The sequence below is a fragment of the Amaranthus tricolor genome, chromosome 6, assembly GCF_026212465.1.
Source record: "Amaranthus tricolor cultivar Red isolate AtriRed21 chromosome 6, ASM2621246v1, whole genome shotgun sequence".
NCBI classification, from domain to species: Eukaryota; Viridiplantae; Streptophyta; class Magnoliopsida; order Caryophyllales; family Amaranthaceae; genus Amaranthus; species Amaranthus tricolor.
Window position 1 is genome coordinate 9,590,332 of NC_080052.1, and position 25,927 is coordinate 9,616,258.

At 34.2% G+C, this 25,927-nt stretch overlaps 1 protein-coding gene across 1 annotated transcript; it reads left to right on the top strand.

Annotated features, from left to right (window-relative positions):
• The first annotated feature begins 14,733 nt into the window (after positions 1-14,733).
• LOC130815534 (calcium uptake protein, mitochondrial-like) lies at positions 14,734-25,804 on the top strand. The gene is made up of 7 exons (XM_057682024.1): positions 14,734-15,079; positions 15,842-15,909; positions 16,879-17,105; positions 18,215-18,298; positions 18,401-18,596; positions 18,931-19,230; positions 25,385-25,804. The coding sequence occupies exons 1-7, from the start codon at positions 14,734-14,736 to the stop codon at positions 25,595-25,597; spliced, it is 1,434 nt and encodes a 477-aa protein (XP_057538007.1). The 3' UTR covers positions 25,598-25,804.
• Positions 25,805-25,927: the final 123 nt, after the last annotated feature.

The following is a 25,927-nucleotide window of genomic DNA, read 5'->3' on the forward strand; positions in this document are numbered from 1 at the left end:
GTGAGTTGAAGTTGGGAAGCATGAAATCTCACGATTGCCATGTAATGATGCAAATGATCTTACTAATTGCAATATGTGGAATACTACCAAAACAAGTGAGATATGCTATTACCGAGCTATGTTCGTTCTTCAACACAATTTGTAGTAAAGTTTTTGATCCCTTTAAACTTGATGCTCTACAATTCGACGTGATTGTAACGTTATGCAAGTCTGAGACATATTTTCCACCTTCTTTCATTGACATAATGCTTCATCTTATTGTCCATCTCGTTCCTGAGATCAAGCTTTTGGATCCAGTTTTTTTAAGGTGGTGTTATCCTTTTGAAAGACACATGGGTATTTTAAAAAACAAGGTGAGGAATCCAGCACAACTCGAGGGGAGCATGATTCAAGGCACTGTGAGCGATGAGATTAGTAACTTTATAGCCGAGTATTTGGCCATGGCAAAGCCTATCGGACTTCCCATCTCTCAACACGAAGGAAGGCTTGAGGGAAAAGGAACAATTGGCTCCAAACCGTTCACACCTCCTCGAGACAGTCTTTTACAAGTACACTTGTATGTCTTGCATCATATTCCTGAAGTCCATCCTTTTTTGAGTGAGCATTTAGATATATTGCGCGCAAAATATCCTTGTAAAGGGGATAAGGGATTTATGCAGTTGCATAACAAGACGTTTATTGATTGGTTTCATAATCGACTAATAAGTGAAGAACTCAAGGGTGTATCAGAAATTGTTATGTGGTTAGCTTTTGGTCCTCGTGATGATGTCAACAAATATGAGGGTTACTATGTCAATGGCTTCACATTTTGGTTTGGGGGTCAAAATTAGAAGTCATCTTATCTACAAAATAGTGGGGTTACTATTTTGGCGTCATCTACATTTTACGCGAGTGCCAAAGATCAAGCGTCGGTTGATGCTAAATTGGTATACTACGGGGGGATACATGAAATATGGGAGCTTGACTACTCTACTTTCACTATTGGTCTTTTCAAATGTAAATAGGTAGATAATAATCGACGAAGCATAAAAAATGACGACCCTTATGGGTTCACTCTTTTAGACTTAGCTCGTTTGCGTGATAGTGAGGAGCCATTCATACTAGCCACACAAGCCAAGCAAGTGTTCTACATTATAGACCCGTTTGATAAAACAATGGTTTGTTGTTGAACCGGGAAAAAGAAGCATCCGTAGTATAGGTCATGTTGAGGATGAGGAAGAATATAAAGGTTTTGAAGACTCTTCGCCCTTTATCAATCCAAAATCAGTGGATCAAGACGATGTAGATCTTGGTTATATGCGTGTAGATCACACGAAAGGAATACATTTGAATTAAGTGATTCACAAGGTATGAATTTTAAGGGTTTTTTTAAGCTTTTTTGGCACTTTCGCGCATAAAGTAGCTCAAACTTGGTTTGTTTTGCATGACACTTTGCACACAACACTATTTGGTATATATTATTGTGTTGAAGTGGTTAGAATTGTAAATGATAGTCATATTCTTAATATTACTTGGTAAGTTGCGATTTTAAGAGTTTTTAAAGCTTTTTTGGCACTTTCACACATAAAGTCAAACTTGGTTTGTTTTGCATGAAATTTGCACACAACACTATTTGGTATATATTATTGTGTTGAAGTGGTTAGAATTGAATTTACGTTCCTATGTTCTAATATATTTCTATTCATACTCTTTCAAGTACTCATATACAATGCATCTCAGAGATGAATTTGCCCCCGAGATTGAGACCTCGGATAATGAGCATCATAGTTATGACACTGAAGAGGACCAAATTGTTAGATATGAGCGTATAGCCGAAGGGGCTCCAGCATTTAACAATGATTATGACACTGAAAACGTCCCACCAACGGATGCTCCCACTACCACTAAGAATAGAAAAGGGTGAGGCCCTACAAAAAACCTCAAAGTCACAGAACCCATGCATTTGGAATACAATGCATTGGGTCAACCCTGTGGAAAATGACGTATTCAATATGGAAAACAAGTGGGCTTATGTATCAAGATTTTGATATTGTATGCATGGAACGAGGTTCAAGAGGGTTTGAAGAACTCTCTATGGGATGATACTGTGGTAAGGAATAACTTTACTATTTTTATTCATTTAGTTTCATTTTAAAATTAATTTAATTAACAATAATAAATATAATTTTTCTTTTGTAGAATCTTTTTCACATCCAAAACGATGAGGAGAAGAAGAATGTGTTTCTTTCAGCTGTTGCTGAAAGATTCAAAGATTTTAAATCCAAGCTAGTAACTGGCGAGATCACCAAGAAGCGTGCCCGTAAGACCAAAAAGGTCAAAACGGGAAACGAAGGTGGAGAGCAATCACCTTCAAAGATGCCCTATGAAATACGGGGTCACATATCGAAGAATGAATGAGAGGCTTTTGTTGCCAAAAGAATAACTCCCATTGTAGTTGTAAGTATTTAATATTATATTATAGCTTGTGATTTAAATTTACTTCTTTTGATTCAATCATTAAACTAATAGAGAACATTTGATTTCTATTGATTAATTAGGAAAAGCGTGGTAAAGCTTCTGAATCAGCAAGCAAAAGGAAGTTTTACCATCGCTTGGGCCCAAAAATGTACGATGAGGCTCGAAAAGAGTGGGTGGATGCGGGTTTATACCTTAATCAAAGTTCGGTCATACCCTCATCTACGACTACCTCCACATCCGTGAATACTCCTGCTGGATATCGGGTGCGAGATTGGTGTTGCAGACTTCATACCCGAGATGCAAGTGGTAAATTTACCATTGCTGATCCGGGAACGAAGAAGGTTGCCGATGCTGTGGTGAGTTTTGAAATTATTAAGTATATTCTTGATTTGTTATGTATTTTTTGGCTTTGATTACTTTTTATTTGAGCAGATGCGCTCGAAGGAAAAAGAAGCTACGGGGAGTTCACCCTAAGAAGCAATGTTGATACATTGCATATGGTCTTAGGGAAAGACCATAGAGGGCGGGTAGTCGGAAAAGGAGGCGTCTACGTGGGGTTAAAGAAGGAATTCGGCAAAGAGTGTGTTGCTACTCAATCCTAAACAATGCCACCTGATGAAGTAGCAACCCTCAAAGCAGAAATTATGAAGGACGTTCTCACCAAAGTGGCACTTATGCAGAAGATGGGAGCACCCACTGTAGACATGGCAAATCTGATTGTCAAGGATCAGCAAAGTCAACATTGGGATCTTAACGCTTCGATCGAGCCAACACCCGAGCCCATTACCCCCGTAGCACCGCAACCCATTACTACTCCTGAAGGGCAAAATCCTACACCAGAGACCATGAACTCCGTTGCTCAAAATTTGGAGCCAACTCCCGAGCCAGTGCTAAAGGTAGATAGTTTTAAAATATATAAGCACTTATTAATTTAAGTTGCAACGTGTTTTAATATTTTATTATGATGCTTATTATACTAAATGACACAATTTTCAGGAGGCGACTCCTTGTTCTCTTTTACTGCCTCAATTGGGTGTTGCTAGTGATGGCGACTTAACTGAGGTTGTATATGGTGTGGAACAGCTAACCAAAGAGGGCCAAATAGTGCATTCCATGCCTGTTACAAGTGCCCACATCAGTGTGACCGTAGAAACTACTCTAAAGGGGTTTGAAGATTTCTCACTCCTGGTAGTTTCGTGCATAAATTAGCTCAAACTGGGTTTGTTTTACACGAAACTTTGCACACAACACTATTTCGTGTATATTATTGTGTTGAAGTGGTTAGAATTGAAAATTATAGTCATATGCTAGAAATTACATATTAAGTTATAGGTTTTTATGCTTTTTTGACACTTTCGCATATAAAGTAGCTCAAACTTTGTGTGTGCACGAAACTTAGGACCAAACACTATTTTGTATATATTATTATGTTGAAGTGGTTAGAATTGAAAATCATAGTCATATGCTAGAAATTATGTGCTAAGTTGCGATTTTATGGGCTTTTAAGATTTTTTGGCACTTTCAAGCATAAAGTAGCTCAAACTTGGTTTGTTTTACACGAAACTTTGCACACAACACTATTTGGTATATATTATTGTGTTGAACTAGTTAGAATTTAAAATCATAGTCAAATGCTAGAAATTACGTGTTAAATTGCGATTTTATAGGTTTGTAAGCGTTTTTTGTACTTTCGCGCATAAAGTAGCTCAAACTTGGTTTTTTATTTGCACGAAACTAGGCACACAACAGTATTTGGTATATATTATTGTGTTGAAGTTGTTTGAATTGAAAATCATAGTCATATGTTAGAAATTACGTGATACATTACGATTTTATAGGTTTTTAAGCTTTTTTGGCACTTTCGAGCATAAAGTAGCTCAAACTTGTTTTTTTTGCATGAAACTTGGCACATAACACTATTTGATATGTATTATTGTGTGGAAGTGGTTAGAATTGAAAATTATAGTCATATGCTAGAAATTACGTGTTAAGTTGCAATTTTATGGGTTTTTAAGCTTTTTTGACACTTTCGCGCATAAAAATACTCAAACTTTATTTGTTTTGCATGAAACTTGGCACACAACACTATTTGGTATTTTTTAAAGTTGTTTGAATTGAAAATCATAGTCATATGCTAGAAATTAAGTGCTAAGTTGCGATTTTATGGGTTTTTAAGCTTTTTTGGTACTTTTGCGCATAAAGTAGCTCAAACATGTTTTGTTTTGCACGAAACTTTGCACACAACACTATTTCGTATTTATTATTGTGTTGAAGTGGTTAAAATTGAAAATTATAGTCATATGCTAGAAAATTACGTATTAAGTTGCGATTTTATGAGTTTTTAAGCTTTTTTGAAACTTTCGCGCGCAAAGTAGCTCAAACTTTGTTTGTTTTGCATGAAACATGGCACACAACACTCTTTGGTATATATCATTGTGTTGAACTGGTTAGAATTTAAAATCATAGTCATATACTAGAAATTACGTGTTAAGTTGTGATTTTATGGGTTTATAAGCTTTTTTGGCACTTTCGAGCATAAAGTAGCTCAAACTTTGTTTGTTTTACACGAAACTTGGCACACTACACTATTTGGTATTTATTATTGTGTTGAACTAGTAAGAAATTAAAATCATAGTCATATGCTAAAAATTACCTGCTAAGTTGCGATTTTATAGTTTTTAAGCTCTTTTGGCACTTTCCCGCATAAAGTAGCTCAAACTTGATTTGTTTTGCATGAAACTTGGCACACAACACTATTTTGTGTATAGTATTGTGTTGAAGTGGTTTGAATTGAAAATCATAGTTATACGCTAGACATTATGTGGTAAGTTGCGATTTTATGTATTTTTGTGATTTTTTGGCACTTTCGAGCATAAAGTAGCTCAAACTTGGTTTGTTTTGCACGAAACTTGGCACACAACACTATTTGGTAAATATTATTGTGTTAAAGTGGTTAGAATTGAAAATCATATTCATATGCTAGAAAGTACGTGCTAAGTTGCGATTTTTTGGGTTTTTAAGCCTTTTTGGCACCTTCATGCATAAAGTAGGTCAAACTTGGTTTTTTTTGCATGAAATTTGGCACACAACACTATTTGGTATATATTATTGTGTTGAAGTGGTTAGAATTGAAAATCATAGTTATATGTTAGAAATTACGTGCTAAGTTGCGATTTTATGGGCTTTTAAGATTTTTTGTCACTTTTGAGCATAAAGTAGCTCGAACTTGGTTTGTTTTACATGAAACTTGGCACACAACACATTTGGTATATATAATATTCTGTTGAACTGGTTAGAAATTAAAATCATAGTAATATGCTAGAAATTACTAGTTAAGTTGCGATTTTATGGGTTTGTAAGCTTTTTAGGCACTTTCGAGCATAAAGTAGGTCAAACTTGTTTTTTTTGCACAAATTTGGCACACAACACTTTTTGGTATATATTATTGTGTAGAAGTGGTTTTAGTCATATGCTAAAAATTACGTGTTAAGTTGCGATTTTATGGGTTTTTAAACTTTTTTAACACTTTCGCGCATAAAGTAGCACTTTGTTTATTTTACTTGAAACTTGGCACAAAATACTTTTTGGTATATATTATTGTGTTGGAAGTGGTTAAAATTGAAAATCATAGTCATATGCTAGAAATTACGTGCTAAGTTGCGATTTTATGTATTTTAAGCTTTTTTGGCACTTTCGAGCATAAAGTAGCTCAAACTTGATTTGTTTTGCAAGAAACTTGACACACAACACTATTTTTTATATATTATTGTGTTGAAGTGATTAGAATTTAAAATCATAGTGATATGCTCGAAATTACGTGCTAAGTTGCGATTTTATGTATTTTTAAGGTTTTTTGGCACTTTCAAGCATAAAGTAGCTCAAACTTGGTTTGTTTTGCACGAAACTTGGTGCATAACACTATTTGGTATATATTATTGTGTTGAAGTGGTTAGAATTGTAAACTATAGTCATATGCTAGAAATTACGTTCTAATTAAGTAGCGATTTTGTGGGTTTTTAAGCATTTTTGACACTTTTGCGCATAAAGTAGCTCAAACTTTGTTTGTTTTGCACGAAACTTTCACACAACACTATTTGGTATATATTTTTGTGTGGAATTGGTTAGAATTTAAAATCATAGTCATATGCTAGAAATTGTGTGCTAATTAAGTATCGATTTTATGGGTTTTAAGCATTTTTGGCATTTTCTTGCATAAGGTAACACAAACTTGGTTTGTTTTGCACGAAACTTGGCACACAAGATTATTTGGTATATATTATTGTGTTGAAGTGATTAGAATTTAAAATCATAGTCATATGCTAGAAATTACGTGCTAAGTTGCGATTTGCTGGGTTTTTAAGCTTTTTTGACACTTTCGCGCATAAAGTAGCTCAAACTTGGTTTGTCTTGTACGACACTTGGCATGCAATACTATTTGGTATCTATTATTGTGTTGAAGTGGTTAGTATTGAAAATCATAGTCATATGCTATAAATTTAGAGTTTGAAGTTTTAGAGTTAGTGTCAGTGTCAAAGTCTTCAAACCATTATCCCACCAAGACATGGTCTGGGGGGAGAAGGATATTGACAGTTCATAAACGTGCCATTTCAAAGGAGAGGACAAGGACAAATACGCGTAATCAGTTTATCCCCCAAGGAGAGTTTGAAGTTTGTGAGTGTTAAAAGAAAAAGGTGTGTTAGGTTAGACACATATTCATATTTGTAAGTCTATGGTTTTGTATCTTTTATGAAATTCAATACCAGATACATGTATGGGGAAAATGTGACTATATTTGTACTATCCCATAGTTTGGAAGTAGAACGGCAAGCAAGCACCCTATATTTTAACAAGTGATGGTTTGGCTTGTCATTTGATCGAAATCTTTAAGGTAGTTGATGCAATTCAATAAGAGATGTTTGGGAAAAGAGTTGATTGGAGAAAAATTAGTTATTTTGGTGAATTAGCTTGTTATTTGGGTCAAACAAGTTCATTTAACCTTTGGTTAAAAAGCTTGTTTAAACAGTATGTTGACATCAATAGCTAATATACAATAGTTACTCAATGGAGTATGTTCAAAGAGCTTCTTGAACAAGATAATTTTATTGACAACTTCATCCCATATATTTTCTTAGTCTCACTTATCTCATCCCTATTAATTTTATTGACGAAAAGAGTACGTAAATGATCAATTTTTTTTGGTAAGAATATAGATGGAGTTCTTAGTAAAAGGTGAAAATCTTACAATAAATGAGTACATTGAAAATAAATTAGTCATATTTTATTGTAAATGGGGATGACTAGTGAGTACCAATTTTTATTAGTCATAAGACAAGCACAGAAGCATAAAAAGGAGCATCGGGTACTATGAGAGACGTTGTACATCCCTCTAACTATTTTACAATTGACATTGTACAATTAATTGAACTTTGTGAATAATGTAGTCTGTAGAACATTATGATTAATATTCATTTCATTTAGATAAAGTCACACCAAATTACCCTTTCTTTGCAAGGATAGATTTATGTGATTTAGCATTGTTATTGAATCCCACCTAGGTTAGATAATGCTTTCCGCTTTTATTCAGAGCCAAGAAAATAGAAGAATGTCACTAACACATCCTAAAAAAACTATTTATAACATATTGTCTTTATTAGTATGATGTTTATTTTTTTGTGGCATTTTTTATTTGGCTTTAGTCACATGAGGGTGACAAAAAATATCACTTGTACGGATTATATTTTGGTACTCATATAAAAGTCTAAGGCTTCTACTTAACATGTTTCATACTTTGATCTCCTGGAAATTGCTTTGGTTTACTCCTACCTCAACTGTTATGAATGGTATCATGAATGGTGTGACTTGAGTGCTAAGTTGAGTCTTAATGATTCTAGTTTATGATGGTGATTAAAAGTATGGATTAATGAGGTAATGAAGTGTGAGTTATTCAAAGGAGTTATGGAACTTAATGAAGAAATGCAAAGGTTTAATTCAAGATGCTCTACTATGCAAGTCGAGCAATGCTGTCAGAAGCTCTCTGAAGTGCCGCTCGACCAGCTCGCTCAACCGAGCAAGTTCCAGGGTGGGTCGAGCGAGCAGACAGAATGCAACCAGAAACTTCCTGTAGCCCGCTCGACTAAACCGCTCAACCGAGCGAGCCCCTATTTTAGTCGAGTGAAGTCTCTGAAACTCCTAGGATGCTGTTTATGACTCTTCAAGTATTTGGGGCTGTTTCATTATCATTTATTCATAGCTTTAATGTACTTAATGTTACTTATTGTGATCTCTCCTATAAATAGAGAGCTCTCATTCACACATCAAACACAACCCCTAAGCCAAAAACATAGCCTTTTGATTTTATCTCTTACTCAATTGTAATATTTCATTTGTAAGAGTGTTTTATACACCTTTGATATAATATAAACGAGAAAGTACACACACGGAGTACGTAGCCATCCTTGGGTGAACCTCCTTAAATCTTTGTGTCCCTTTTGCTAGTTTTACATTATCAAACATTTGTTTAGTTCATTGTTTTTATTATCTTTAATCAAAGTTCTTAGCGTCGTATCGATCTTGGCAATTATTTCAATTGGTATTAGAGCCAAGTTGTTATTACGGTGTCTTGAAAAGTCATTATTAGTGAAACATGTCTACAATGAAGCATGACATAGAGAAGTTTGATAGAAGTGTGAATTTTGGCTTATGGAAAATCAAAATAAGAGCCATTTTAATCCAAAATGGCGTGCAAAATGCCATTGATGGTGTAGACAAGATGGAGGAAGGAATGACCGCGTCAAAATGGGAAGAGATTGTTTCAAAGGCACTTTCGGCAATTGAGTTAAGGCTTTCCAATGAAGTGCTAAGGGAGGTTGTTAAAGAAACTACAACAAAGGGGATATGGGAGAAATTGGAATCACTCTATATGGCCAAGAGTGTTACCAATAGGCTAGTTTTGAAATGTAGACTCTACGATCTACGCTTGGAGGAAGGTAAACCTTTAAAACCTCACTTAGATGAGTTTTATTCCATTGTTATGGATATGCAAAACATAGATGTCAAGCTTGATGATGAAGACTTGGCTATTTACCTCTTATGTTCTCTAGCACCTTCTTACAAAAATTTTAGAGATCCTCTACTTTAAGTTAAAGATACCTTGAGTAGTGATGATGTGAAAAATGTCTTGACACAATGGGATCTTATTGATTCACAATTATCACAAAAATCACAAAGTAGTAAAAGTGATGCGTTGTTTGTAAGAGGGAAGACACAAGAGAAAGGTTCCACTAGTGGGAGTGGAAACAAGGGTAAAGGGAGGTCAAACTCACGGGAGTCTAACAAAAATAAGACTTGCAACTATTGCAAGCTTAAAGGCCACATCAAGAAGGATTGTTGAAAATTGAAAAAGAAAAATAATGAGGGGGCTAGGGACGAAACTAGCAATGCCGATGCTAGTTACGTGAATGATAGTGATGATGGTGTTGTATCAGTTGCCACACATGGGTACAAAGATAGTGATGAGTGGATTCTTGACTCGGAGTGCACATTCCACATGACTCCCAACAAAACTTTCTTCCATACATTTAAAGTGTTGATGGGGGAAATGTAACCATGGGGAATAACACAACATGCAAGGTGGTTAGTTTTGGGACCGTAAAGATGAAAATGTCTTATGGGATGGTGAGGACCGTGACCGATGTAAGGTATGTTCCAGGTTTGAAAAAGAATCTCATATCTTTGGGTACTCTTGATAAAATCGGGTGTAGAATCACTTGTGAAGGTGGAGTCATGAAGGTTGCTAGAGGATCACTTGTGGTGATGAAGGGAATGTTGAATGCGAATATGCTCTTGAAGGTTCGACTATCCTAGGCTCCGCAAACATTTCCACAAACACAATGTCCGATCATGATACAAAGCTTTGGCACTTGAGACTTGGTCACATGGGAGAAAGAGGTATGTTTGAACTTTCTAAACAAGGTTTATTTGATGGAAAAAGGTTCGAAAGCCTTGGGTTTTGCAAACATTGTGTTTATAAGAAACACAAGAGGGTTAGTTTTAAACCCGCCATACACAACACTAAGGGATTTTTAGACTATATTCATTCCGACTTGTGGGGGCCTTCAAGAAAGCCCTCCCTTAGTGGTTGTAATTATTTGTTGACCTTCACAGATTATTTCTCAAGGAAAGTTTGGTGTTACTTCATTAAACACAAAAATGAAGTATTTGATGTTTTCTTAGAATGGAAGAAAATGATTGAGAAAAATACCGGTAAGAGCATCAAGACCTTAAGAACTGATAATGGTCTTGAATTTGTTGATAATAAATTTCTTCAATATTGTTCTAGTGAAGGTATTGTTAGACATAGAACTTGTGCAGGGCGTCCTCAACAAAATGGTGTTGCGGAGAGGATGAACAAAACGTTATTGGAAAGGGCTTAGTGTATGCTAAACCAAGCCAAATTGGGGAAGCAATTTTGGGCCGAAGCGGTGGCTACGGCATGTTATTTGATCAACCGTTCATCTCATACCGCCTTAAAATTTAAATCACCACAAGAAGTGTGGTACAACACTCCGGAAAATTATTCTAGTCTTAGAGTCTTTGGTTATCCGGCTTATATTCATGTAAATGATGGAAAGTTAGAACCTAGGGCTAGAAAATGCATTTTTGTGAGATATGGAGTGGGTGAAAAGGGGTATATATAGGGCGTGGTGTAATGAGTCAAAAAGAATAATTACTTCTAGAGATGTTGTATTTAATGAAAATAACATGTTATTCTCTAGTGTAGAAAAGCCCATTGATAATGTTGTAAGTATTCCTATTGATGCAAGAGTGGAGGTTCAACCTCCCAATATTGATGAAGAAAAAAATAATGATGATGATATTCAACAAAGGTCTCCTTCTTTGTCCACAACTAGGCAAAGAAGGAAGATCGTGGCTCCAAGGAGGTATATTAAAGAGTGTGAATATGTTGCATATCCTCTCAACATTGCTAGTAAAGTCGAAGGGTTACATGAACCAAGTACGTACAAGGAGGCTTTGGCCTCAAATGACTCGAGCAAATGGTTGATAGCCATGAAACAAGAGATGGAATCACTTGCAAAGAATGAAACTTGGGATATCGTTGAAGCACAAAAAAAAAGAAGATTCTTGGGTGCAAGTGGATATTCAAGAGGAAGGAGGGTCCTTCTAGTGGTGTTCCTCTTATATGTTGATGATATGCTATTAGCTTGTAGTTCTTTGTTTGAGGTGGAGAACTTGAAAGTGTTGCTTTCAAGTGAATTTGATATGAAGGATCTTGGTGAAGCCAAGAAGATTCTTTGAATGGAGATTTTGAGAGACCGGGCTAAGGGTGTCTTATACCTTAGTCAAAGGAAGTACATTGAGAAAGTTGTGCAACGTTTCTCCATGGATGATGCTAAAGGTGTGTCTACTCATCTTGCCTCTCATTTCAAGTTGTCCAAGAGGTTGTGTCCACAAACAAAGGCGGAAGAAGAGCAAATGGTAAGAATCCCGTACACTAGTGACGGCGGTAGCGTGATGTATGCCATGGAATGTTCTAGACTCGACATAGCTCATGCGGTGAGTTTGGTAAGTAGATATATGTCAAATCTGGGGAAAGGATATTCAGAGGCACTTAAGTGGTTGTTAAGGTATTTGAAAATTACTTCTAATGTTTGTCTTATGTATGGGAAGGATCCAAGTGAGCTAACCGGGTTTTGTGACTCGGACTATGGTGGTGATCTTGATAATAAAAACTCCACCAGTGGGTTCGTGTTCACCTTGGGTGGTTCGGCGGTAAGTTGGCAATCATCATAACAAGATATGGTTGCTCTTTCAACAACCGAAGCGGAGTACATAGCCGTTGCCGAGTCATTCAAGGAGGAAAAGTGCAATTCACTTGGCTAGAAATCTCCATTCAAAGAATCTCCATTGTGATAGTCAAATTCACACTTTGACTATCACTTGGCTTCACTTGGTGAGATGTGCAATAAGGTGTGTTCGGTAAGTGTGCATTGTGATAGTCAAAGTACAATTTATTTGGCTACAAATCAAAATACATTTCATAGAAGGTCCAAACACATTGATATTAAGTATAATTTCATCCGAGATGAAGTTGAGCACAAAAGGGTGATTTTGAAGAAAATTGATACTAAAGAAAACCAGGCCGACATGACGTCATTACCTACAACCAAGTTTGATTTATGTTTTGACTTGGTTGGCTTAGCTCTTTGCTTGAAGTAATGCCCTTTGGGACATTTGAGGTGTGTGTTATTTTTGTTTATATTCTTGTAAGATGAAGTCGATTGATGAACGCTTTGACTTGGGTGAACTCAAGTCAAGGTGGAGATTGTTATAAATGGTATCATGAATGGTGTGACTTGAGTACACAATTGATGTGTGCATTCATGTGTGACTCTTGGGATGGAATCCCATGAGTGTGTTAATGTGGGAGTATTAATTAAGTTGAGTCTTGATGATTGTGGTTTATGATGGTGATTAAAAGTATGGATTAATGAGGTAATGAAGTGTGAGTTATTCAAGGGAGTTATGGAACTTAATGAAGAAATGCAAGGGTTTAATACAAGATGCTCTACTATGCAAGTCGAGCAATGCTGTCAGAAGCTCTCTGAAGTGCCGCTCGACCAGCTCGCTCAACCGAGCAAGTTCCAGGGTGGGTCCAGCGAGCAGACAGAACGCAACCAGAAACTTCCTGTAGCCCGCTCGACCAAACCGCTCAACCGAGTGAGCCCCTAATTTAGTCGAGCGAAGTCTCTGAAACTCTTAGGATGCTGTTTATGACTCTTCAAGTACTTGGGGCTGTTTCATTCCCATTTATTCATAGCTTTAATGTACTTAATGTTACTTAGTGTGATCTCTCCTATAAATAGAGAGCTCTCATTCACACATCAAACACAACCCCTAAGCCAAACCTATAGCCTTTTGATTTTATCTTTTACTTATTTGTAATACTTTATTTGTAAGAGTGTTTATACACCTTTGATATAATATAAACGAGAAACTACACACACGGAGGACGTAGCCATCATTGGGTAAACCTCTTTAAATCTCTGTGTCCCTTTTGCTAGTTTTACATTATCAAACATTTGTTTAGTTCATTGTTTTTATTATCGTTCATTAAAATTCTTAGCGTCGTATCGATCTCGGCAATTATTTCAACAACTGTAATGATTTGAATAGAATGTCCAAAAGCTTATTTGTGGTTTCATGTATCTTATATATTCTCTTATTTTATACAATTATTCCGATCCTGGCATAGTTAAACTCTACCATAACACATTGTGCAAGTGCCTTGTAGCCATAAAACAAGCCTATAGATTTAAAAGGAATTCATAGTAGTTTTTCTTTTATGGCCCTTTTAATTGCCAACTATTTGAATTCCCAATGTGAAGAACATAAAGGTATGTTTTGAGGAATAACACAAGCAACTTATCTCAAGAAAAAAAGTTAAAGAATAACACTTTCTTAAGCGTGGCTTTTATGGGTTTTTGAATATTTTCTCCTGCTTTTTTTTTTTTTTTTTTTTTAAACTTTTGTTTAAGAATGTTGGAACTATGGCATCTTGAAAGTATATCACCGTATATTTGTAGGATAAATATTTGATGAATGAAAACTAAATGATAAGTTCAGTTTTTTTTTTTTTCAATAATATGGAGGCCTGGATTAGTAGCCATGAAAATAATATCAAAGGCATGTTAAAATCTTAACAGTAAAATTGCCAACATAAACAAAATCCACTTATGATATAAACTTTGAAATTTATGGTTAAGCATTAGTAACATTAAGATGATTAACTTTTATGTAACTATGTAAAATTAAATTAAGTCGCCTCAAATTAACATATATGAGATTTATTTTTAAAGGTTCAACAACAATGATACAAAACCTTTATTGTCAAATAAAACAAGCTGGACTATATTAATTAATAAATTATTATTCTTCGTTGTTGTCTACGTATATTTTCTTTACGCAAGACAACTATTATTATATTATATCTAGTTGATATGATAGTAGGAAATAGACAACAATAACAATAATAAAATAATCAAGTAATTAACAAGTTTTAACAAACTTTAAGAAAAAAAACTAATAATTTTCTTATTAGTAGAAGCTTTGATCCTACTATTTCTCTCGCTCGCCAATTCTTTTCTTGCTGAAAAATTCCAATTTCCTTTGATTTCTTCTATTGTTTTCATTTTCTTTAGTTCCTTTTCCTCCTACATTTTTACCCCCCTAAAAGGCCTATCAATTAAAACGTTAACTATGCGTTTAACTTGGAGAAGAACACAACCATTAATTAGCCTAATCCAGATCCCACTTAATAAAGGGCCCCACCTCCAAAGATTTTGCAGCAGATCAGAGTCGTACATTTCATCATCATCTGGTAGGAAATTTGAGGGTGCTCATGACTCTTCATTTCCTGGATTATTGAGATGGTTGTCATCCGGGCCTTTTCTTGTCGGGTCGGGCTTGGGTCTTTGTTACTTGACGGCATCATCAATCCATGATGGGCTTGCTCTTGTCGCATGTGCTGATGCAGGAATAGGTGATGATCGATCAGAGATTAAGGATGCTTCTCCTGAGAAGAAGCCTAAATTTCTCTTCAAAGGTATGCTTTTTTAGTGTAATATTGCAATTTGCATTGTGTTTAATATGAGTTGCCATTTTATATCTCTCCAAGGCCTTAATCATATTTATTTTCTATGACCGACATATATTAAGTATGATAATATGATTATGCAATTTGCAATGTGAGACATGATTTGGGAATAATGTGGATCATTCTATATGATTATTTAAATACATTGGTGTTAAAAAATACAAATGTTGGATATGTTTCAAATATGGACTAATAATTTGTTCTTTCATTAGATTTATTGTTCGAAACATTTAGCTTCATGGTACGTGCACCTAAACCAAGTGAATCAAGAAACGATTTTCAATATTTTCTCCATTTCTCCTTAAAGAGAATTTATTTTTTTTTCTAATTAATACATATGAATTATGATAGTAAGCTTTTGAAAAAATGATAGTATAATCTACCAAGAAAACCATAAATAAGAAAAAGTAATGCTTACATATGTTAGAAATATTCTCAAGTATTCATGTCTATATTGATGAAATTTAATTTTAGATAGAGCCCTAAACTTACGTTCATTAAAAGACTAAGCAATTTTTGTTTCTTTGTTTCTATAATTTTAATTTTTATATTCTATTTATCCTCACTAAAATCAATGTCATTAATTATTGAGGGGAAACACATGTAGAAGAAAGGGAGTAAATCTTTGAGTTGTGTGTTGTATTAATTGATTAATTAATAATATAAATTTAATAGTTCTTACTTATATCAAGAAATTTGCATATTTTTCAGATGAATATAGAAAAAGAGTGTTCTTCAACTATGAGAAACGCATTCGGATACGAAGCCCACCAGAGAAGGTAACATCATCATTCACAAACATTCCCGAATCTTAACTCTTCTATCTTGGAATAGCAGGGAAGGAAGGGTGGAATTAGAGTCGATTTTGAGACGAACTGACATGGGTTCGGGTAGACAATGCAAGCTAATGATCACTTATGGCTCATGTGTACAAATTGACATGAAATAGACTATACACAAACATAACATGGGCGGTGCAAAGATTTTGAAGACCTTATTTATTTTTGATGTCTTTTAAATAGAGTCCTTCATTATATCAAAAGATAAATTTTTCCAACTTCAATAAAAATATTTCTAACACAAAATGTATTGCAATATTATACACTAAAATTATTTCAAATATAAAAAAGTTTTAAAAAATCACTTAAAAAAATATTGCTCCGAAACTGAATAGCACCATCTAATATTTGAGATTTGTTATTTCTAGGGCCCTAGACGATCGTGAAAAAGCCTAATGAACCCGCCATGATAATAAGTTTCCTTTTTAAAAATATATGTCAGTAAGAGAAACAGACCACGTACCAACCTTATATACTACTCATATCTTATTCTATCATCAATGTAAGATTATATGTTGGTATTTTATCAACATATCGATTTAGATTATATAAGAACGGTGGGTAGTAAATGGATTTATAATTACGACTAATTAGTCATACACATTATGGTTGACATATAAGTTATGGGTGTGACTTGTGAGGGGTTTATTAATTGGCCCAACGTCCGCCTAATACGCACATGCCCGCCACATAACCGCAATGTTACTTAACATTATTTATTGAAAACATATAGGAATGTTATTTTAAATGGTGAACGTTAAATGTAATTAGATCCAAATAATATTAATTAGATTGCAAAGTTGATGTTTTTAAGACAAATTAACTTGAGTTTGAGGCAAGTAACTTGAGTGGTGGGCTATTGAAAAAGTGACGTAGTGACGATTTGAAAGTACATATAATTGGTTTCAGGTATTTGAATACTTTGCTTCTGTTCGATCTTCGAGTGGTGAATACTTAATGACAGCAGGGGATTTGATGAGGGCAGTAATTCCAGTATTTCCACCATCTGAATCAGATTATGTTAGAGGAGGGTTTTTGATGGGAGAACAATCTCCGGGAGATCATTTGCAATGTGCTCCCTCTCAGTTTTTCATGCTCTTTGACACCAACAATGATGGCTTCATATCTTTTCCTGAGTGAGCTCCTACATACTCCTTTACTTCTTTAAAACTACCTTTCACCCAAATTACTCCATTTTTCACACTTAACTTTTATGGTCTTATTTTACTTAAAAACTTTTTTTTTTTATATTAAACAATTGGAAACCCTAGTTTAGGATTAGTTATAGGTGTTTCAAAGTTGATTTGTCTGTTGTTGGTACCATTTTTTTTAGGTATTAATCTCTGTTTTTTAAAGTTCTTCCTACAAAAGAATAATGGATTCTTCAAGATCGTAAATTTATTATTTAATAAAAAAATAAATTTGTTGGAAGAAAAGTGGGGATTATAAGCATTACAAAAATATTAAAGTAATAAGTTAGTGGAAAAAATATAAAACTGCAAATATTTAATAGATGTTAAAATAAAATTAGTGGGAAATATATGTAGACTATACGCATTATTAAAATATTAAAATGATAATGTACAAGGTTAATTGTGTCCAAAATTTGTGATATTAATAGAAAGATTATTAAATGAAACAATAAATTGAATTATCCAAATTAATAAATAAAACAATTTCAAGGAAGGGGGAGTATTTCTCTATTCCATTCATAATTCACGGGGAAAAGTAATAAGTTAGTTGTATCACTGTAATAAAAACACTTAATTTTGACTAACAAAAACAGTCAAAATTCAGTTGGTATATATCCAAGTGTAACGACGGATTTTAGACTATTTTTGTTATTCAAAATAAATATAGTCTGTAAATTGTTTAGACTTACAAATATTAGTAGGTGTTTGACTAAATTTGCTATAAGTAATTTAAGTTTTCAAAAAGTCATTTGTTAAATAAACAGGTAATTTAAGTTTGAAGGAGGCATCATACTCCCTCATATTTAATGAAAGTTTCTAATATATTTTTTAGACGCTATTTATAGTTTACTCTTAATTTGTATTTTATATGTTAATATATAAGTTAAAGTATTTAATCAAGTAGTTACTTGTTCAATTCGTATCAAATCAAATATTATTAAAAACTAATTTTTATATTTTTCCATATGTATAATATAATAAGAGATATTAAGTATTAAAAAAAATATTAGATATCATGAAAAAAGGAGATGGAATTAAAATAAGAATTTCAGGTACTTATTTTTGGTGAGTGTGTTGAGCATACCAGAATCAAGCTTTTGTGTGGCTTTCAAAATGTTCGACTTAGACCATAACGGGTAACAATTATTATTCCTCGTTACGTTGTTTTATTAAGCAAAATATATGGCTTCGACAATCAAGATTACTGATAAATGTTTATATCCAATGACCAATGTTAGAGAAATAGACAGGGAGGAATTCAAGAAAGTTATGGATTTAATGCGAACGCACAAGAAACAAGGAAGACAACATACTGATGGTCCGCGTTTTGCCTTAGAAAATGGTGGTCTTATCGAGTATTTCTTTGGTAAAGATGGAAATCAAGCTCTTCAACACGACAAATTTATTCAGTTTTTCAGAGATTTGCAAACTGAAGTATGCGTTCTTTTTCCCTATTCCTTCCTACTTAACGCGCTTTAATCAAATTGTTCAGCGTGTTGTGTATGATACAATCTAACTATAAAACGAACCCATACAAAAAATCATATTATGTATATCTTAAAAACTAAATATTAATTAAATTAAACTTAACGGTAGTTCACAAAATAACCGATTTTATTTTTTATTTTTGTTTTTTTATTTTCATTTTTAATTAATGGGTCAGACCAATAATAAGAAATTACACTAAGATATCCTTTCAATCAAGAATTAATGCAAACTTGTTAATTTCATTTTAATGATAATTAAGTACAAATCACTTGTTTGGTAGATTTTAAAGTTGGAGTTCGCACATTATGATCACAAGTCACGGGGTACAATATCTGCACGGGACTTTGCCTTATCAATGGTAGCATCAGCTGATATGAGCCATACAACCAAATTTCTTAATCAAGTTGATCAACTAAGCAATGATCCTAAGCTTAAAGATATTCGTATTACATTTGACGAATTCAAGAAATTTGATGAATTAAGGAAGGGTTTACGCCCACTTTCTTTGGCAATTTTTAGTCATAGCAAAGCTAATGATGGGCTCTTGACAAAACATGATTTCCAAAGGGCCGCTTCTCATGTACGTATTCTACTTTCTATGCTTGCCTTTTTAATCCGGTTAATGCAGTTGGCTAGAAAATCTCTTCAAAATTTTAAGTTATTTTGATGGAGTCTTTATAACCATTAGCAAGTTTCGATTTTTATTATAATCTATTCTCTCCTATTGAATTTATACGTTATCTTCATTGAGTCTTGGTCACCCTTTTATTATCATTAATTTACTCCCTTCTATTCACTATATTATATAATATGTTTTATTTACTTCTGCGCATTTGCCAATGCAGTAATTCTGTTTATAATATCTCTATCTGTGTATAATTAAAATTATAAAATGACAATTTACACAAAAACGATTAAAATGTTAGAACCACCATTGTTACATACTTGAAGCTCTATAATCAAGAAACAAAGCAGTAGAGTACACGAGGAAGAATAAGGTGTAAGAGAGAGAAAATGAATCTTGCTTTATTGTTTTGCAATTTTGTTACTCACTTTACACATGTTTTATGTACTATTCTTTTATAGAAGAGGTGTTCACTGACCAATAAATAAAAGTACAAAAGGCATGGTAAATATTACAATAGTAATAGTAAATTGAAAATGTAATATATCAAGATCCCCCTCAAGCATTCCAAGCTTGGACAGAAGCTGCTGAAATTGTGTAGAAGGAAGTATTTTAGTGAATACATCAGCTAGTTGATTAGAGGTAGGAAGATACGTTAGCTGTAATAAGCCTTCCATGACCTATTCCCGTGTAAAGTGGTAGTCGATTTCAATGTGTTTAGTGCGATAATGAAAAACAGAAATGTGAGCAATATTGAGAGCAGATTGATTGTCACAGTGTAAGGTCATCGGAAGTAGGTTGGTGACCCCTAACTCTTCAAGAAGACGAACTGTCCAGGTCACTTCAAAGGCTGCTGAGGCCATGGCACGATATTCAGCCTCAGATGATGATTTAGAGACGGTTGTTTGTTTCTTAGATTTCCAGCTGATGGAAGATTGATCAAATAAGAGGAAATAGCCAGTTATATATACACCTACGAGTATCAACACATAAACCCCAATCCGAATCAGAAAAGGCCTGTAAAGAAAGGTGATCTGTAGCACGAAGGAGAATGCCTTGGCCAATTGTGTTTTAAACATAGTTTAGAGTGTGTTGAAGGGCTTCAAAATGAGCTTCAGTAGGAGCTTGCATATATTGGCTCAATGTTTGAATAGTGTAAGCAAGGTCAGGGCGAGTATGGATGAGGAAATTGAGTTTACCAACGAGAGTGGGATAGAGTTGAGGATTGGGTAAGGGTGGAGAGTTTGCCTTTCGTAGTTTAAGGTTGAGGGGTAAGGGAGTGACCACAGGTTTGAAGGTAGAAAAGCCACTATCACGAAGCATTTCTTGAGTGAACTTGTGTTGGGATATAGTAATACCATCGGGTAGATAATTAACCTTAAATCCAAGAAAGAACCTTAAGGAACCCAAGTCTTTGATACTAAAAACCTTGTGAAAATGCTACTTTAAGTTAGAAATGATAGTAGGGTCATCACGAGTTAGAATGATATCGTCAACATAAATGACTGCCAATGTAAGGGAAGAACCAGCATGTTTGATAAACAAAGATGAATCATACTGAGACTGACCAAAGCCTTATTTCTTTAATTCGAAATTTCAGTATAGCAAACCACTAACGAAATGCTTGTTTGAGTTTATAAAAGGATTTCTTCAACTTACAAACAGTATAGGCAAGATAAGAAAGACCAGGAGGCAAAGTCATATATACATGTTCATGTAAATCCCCGTGAAGCAAAGCATTGTTAATGTCTAATTGAGAAAAATACCACTTTTGGAAGGCAGCAAGAGCAATAAGTACGAATAGTTGTCATTTTAACAACAGGAGAGAAAGTCTCCTGATAATCAATACCATATTCTTGTGTGTAACCTTTGGCCACAAAACGGGCTTTGTAATGTTCCAGAGTGCCATCTGATTATAGCTTGATTTTATAGACCCATTTGCAACCAATGGGCTTTTTACCAATAGGCAACTGAGCAATATCCTAAGTATTGTTTTTGTCAAGGGTTTGTAATTCAAATTGCATAGCTTGTACCCATAGAGGATCATAGCAGCAACATATGTTTTGGGTTCTTTGTATAGGGAATGAGAGGCAAAGAAAGTAGTATGAGATGAGGGAAGTTGATCATGAAAAATAAGATTGCACCAATGAGTGATGGTGTTATTACAAATATAATCTTGAAGATGGGAAGGTAAGTTGGGTTTTCTGAGGGATTTGCGAGTGGGTTCAGAGGGAAGGAGAGAGTAAGAGGATAAGTCTACAAGTAAAGAAGGCTCATCATTATGGGAAGTAGAAAAATCAAGAGGTGTGGGAATACTAAATTCGGACTGTTGGGTAATAGAAGTTGGTGGTAAGGTGGGGGATGTGTTGTCATTTTATAAGGAAGTGTCTTGGGAATAGAAATCAGCATGTGGGGAAGTGTGAATACTTTCTTGAGATAAAGATTGGGGTAGGGGATGGTTTTGGGGTAGATTTGTAGGATAGGGTGTAGTAAAAGGTAAGGGAGGGGAAGTGGGTAAGTAAATTGTAGGAGAAGGTGGGTCACTAAAAGTATTTGTTGAAAAGGAAAATTATATTCATGGAATATAATATCCCTAGAAATGGTAATTTTGTGAGTGATAAGATTATATATCTTGTAGGCTTTTTGAGCAAAGGGGTAGCCTAAAAAGACACAAGGATCATCTCAGGGTTAAAATTTTTCGCGACCTTGTTTAAGGGTAGAGATATAGCAAAGACAACCAAAAGTGCGAAGATGATTAACAGGAGGAGCATGAACATATAACTTCTCATAGGGTGAGATGAAATTAAGAGTGGACATAGGTAAGCGATTAATAAGATAGTATGCAGAAAGAACACATTCACCCTAAAATTTTAGTGGAACATGAGATTGAAAATATAGAGCACGAGCAACCTCGAGTAAGTGTTTGTGTTTGCGCTCGACAACATGTTTTATTGTTGTGTGTCAACACAACTCTTTTGATCAATTATGCCTTTGGAATGATACAAGTGTACGTAGTATAAGGCCTTCACACAACTCTTTTTCATTATCAAAACGGACGGTATGGACTGTGCTATTAAATTGTGTAGCAACATATTCAATAAAATGCATAAGGTGAGAAACAGATTCAGACTTGCTCTTCATTAAGAAAATCCATGTACATCGTGTAAAATCATCAACAATAGTGAGAAAATAAGAACAAGAATTGTGTGTTGGTTGGGTGTATGGACCCCATACATCTATATGTATTAATTGGAAAGGGATAAGTGTCTTAATTGGACTAGATGAAAAAGGAAGTCTAGTTTGCTTAGCCCTTGGGCAAATAGTACAAATGACATGATGCTTCAATTTCTTGGTATCAACATGAGGACAAACTAGCTTTAAGTTGTGTAATAATGTGTGGCCTAAGCGAAGATGCCATAATAAGGATGAATCTGGCTTATTGTCAAAAGTTGTCAAGTTGACCTAGGATGAAGGAGAAACAATGAGTGTGAGTGAAATCTAGAGTAAGCTTATTATCCGCACATAAACGTTGTACAGAAACAAGATTAAAATTAAATTGTGGAACATAAAGAACATTGGGCAAATGAATATTATAAAGAAGTTGTATGTCTCCAACCATATTTATACGGAGTTTGCGACCATCAAGTTAGTAATATAATGATTTTGAATTGTCTAATATTGATAAATGATGATAAGGAATGGCACACATGATCAGTCATGTTTAGAGAGAAGGCAATATATACTTGCTAGGTTAGGATTAGTGATAAAATTTGTGGAGGTAGGAACACAGTTATCAACATCAGTTTGTTTGTATTTGCCAAGAAGAGAAAGGAGAGTATTAAATTGAGTAATAGTAAAATCAATATTCTCAACATAGGAAATAGTATCATTAGCAGCATAATGAACAAGAGCAGCAACACATTTTCTAGATTTTGTAGAAGGAGGATATCCATGAATGTTGAAGCAACGATCAATGGAAGGACCACTAATTTTGCAATGGTCACACAAATAGCGTGAAGGACATTTAGTACCAGAAATCCTAGTTATTAGAATCCCGATTTTGATCTACCATTCTACGATTTTACGATCCAAAAATAGGCGACCGATACGGATCGTAGGTGGAATCTTAATGTGGTAGAATCGTGCGATCCTACTCAGCTCAAAAATTTAGGTGGTAGGATCATAACACGATTCTACGATCCCACGATCGAACGATCCAATTCTACATGTGTAATTGCAATCGTAAAATATGTTCATTTAATACAGATTTCACTACGCGTAAACAAAAACTTAAAATAATTATATCAATACTTTTATAAAATTAAAGTTTTTCTTCATTTGTAGTTTAAAAATGATTATTAAAATTATTTTTTTAAAAAGAATTAAGAGATAAAGTCAAATAAGGTTTTACTTACACCTTAAAACTTAAAAAGAAAACAATTATAGTTGATAATCAATAATCCAAAGCCCATTAATGCATATTTGTAGGATCACACGATACTACGAACCGATTCTACCGATTTTAGAACGTTCAGGCAGCTTGTTAGAGGAAGAGTAATGTGGCTGGTAATTAGTTTTACGGTCTGAAACGAAAGCCATGTAATCAGGCATAGGAGTGGATAGCTGTGTTAATTCCTTGTGACGTTGCTCTTGAAGTAGAAGGCGATGGGCTTGGGAAATTGATGGAGCTTGTTCCATCATAATAGTGGTTCTTACTTTTTGAAAATTATCATTAACTTTCATGAGAATAGTGCATCATGCGTTGGTCCTGTTGTAACTTAAGAAACTGCTTGGTTAAACCACATACACAACCATTGCATTTACAATAAGGAAGAGAACTTAGATGATCAAGTTCATCCCAAATAGTCTTCATTTTGGTGAAGTAATCAGCAATATGTTGGTCTGGTTGTGGAGACATGTTTGTGAGCTGTTCTTGGAGAGAATAAAGCGATGCCATAGATGCTTGACCAAAATGCTCTTCAAGATCAGACCATATTTCTTGAGCAGTACTACAATACATTATACTTTGAGTAGTTAAACGATCCATAGAAGCGATGAGCCATCCGATTACCATATTGTTGCTACGAATCCAAGCTTTATGATCAGAAGAGGTAGAAGAGGATTGAGGCAAGGTGCCATCAACAAAAGACATTTTGTTTTTGATGGTAAGACCAATAATCATCGAGCTTTTCCAATCCGTGTAGCCAGTGCCATCAAAAGGAGTAGAAACAAGCTTAGAACCAGCATGGTCTGATAGATGCAAATAATAAATGCTTGCATTGTTTTAGGATATTTAGGGTTCAAGAAAGAAAGAAAGAAAAAATTGGACCAATATGCAATATAAGCGGGAGCAAAAGGAGAACAAAATCTAAAGATTAGGACCGAGAGAAGGTTGATGCCATGTTAGAACCACTATTGTTACACACTTGAAAGCCTATTAATCAAGAAACAAAGCAGTATAGCACATGAGGAAGAATGGGGTTTAGGAGAGAGAAAAGGAATCTTGCTTTGTTGTTTTGTAATTTTGTTACTCACTTTACACATGTTGCATGTACTTCTCTTTTATAGAAAAGGTGGTTACAGATCAAAACAGAAAAGTACAAAAGGCATGGTAAAATATTACAACAGTAATAGTAAAATGAAAATGTAATATATCAAGATAAAACAAGATTCAACTACACTATATAAAGTGATTGGTGGATAGAGTAATTGCCAATGCGACATATAAAGTTAATACAAGAGAGTGCATAGCTTGTTAAACTTTCTTGTTTATGACGAGTTTGGAGTCTAAACACATAAAGTAAAGATTACTAAAGGAAAACTATTATAAAATTGTATTTGACACCCTATAATTCAAAAGGGCTTGTACGGTTGGACATTTTGCACTTGAAGCATATACGTTGTTTTTTACGTGGAGAAACCTTTGTTTTGTGTTATTTAATAATTGAATTTTATGGTTGATACACACTTGATCAAAAGTTAATCTATTTAGAGATAACATCAAGATTATTATATATGCTTGTAAATGATCATAAAATATATTAATTCAAAGTATAAATATGTCCCTTTATAATATTAATTACTTTGTTTTTTAATTTGGTGGAGCAAGGTATGTGGGATAAAACTAAGTCAAAAGGTGGTGGACATAATATTTCAAGTATTTGATTTGAATGGAGATGGAAGCCTTAGTTCAGATGAGTTTTTGAAAGTGTTACAGCAACGAGAAAGAGATCATGTTTCACTCCCAAGACAACCAGGGCTTAAGGGATTATTCTCTTGCTGGAAGGATTGTACTACTAATTGCTCCTCAAACACAATCTAAGTTTTGCAATTATTTTCTCTAATTATTATTTTTTTGTTTTTGAAATAAGTCTCTTATATTTTAAATAGAAATGTATATGTATATTATTACATTTTAATTAGTACTAACTAATTGCAATCGAGGGAGGTTAAGTTGCTGAAGTTTTTATTACCAGCAAACCAACATTAAGATTAATTATATTTTATTTATGTTGTTAATCTGCAGAAATGTACAAGGCTTTATGTTAATACTTCACATTATATAGTAAGGAAAATTTAAGTTCATTATGCTATATAAAATTTTTGTTTAATTATATTATATGTACAATCTTATTTTATAGGAGTGAATGGA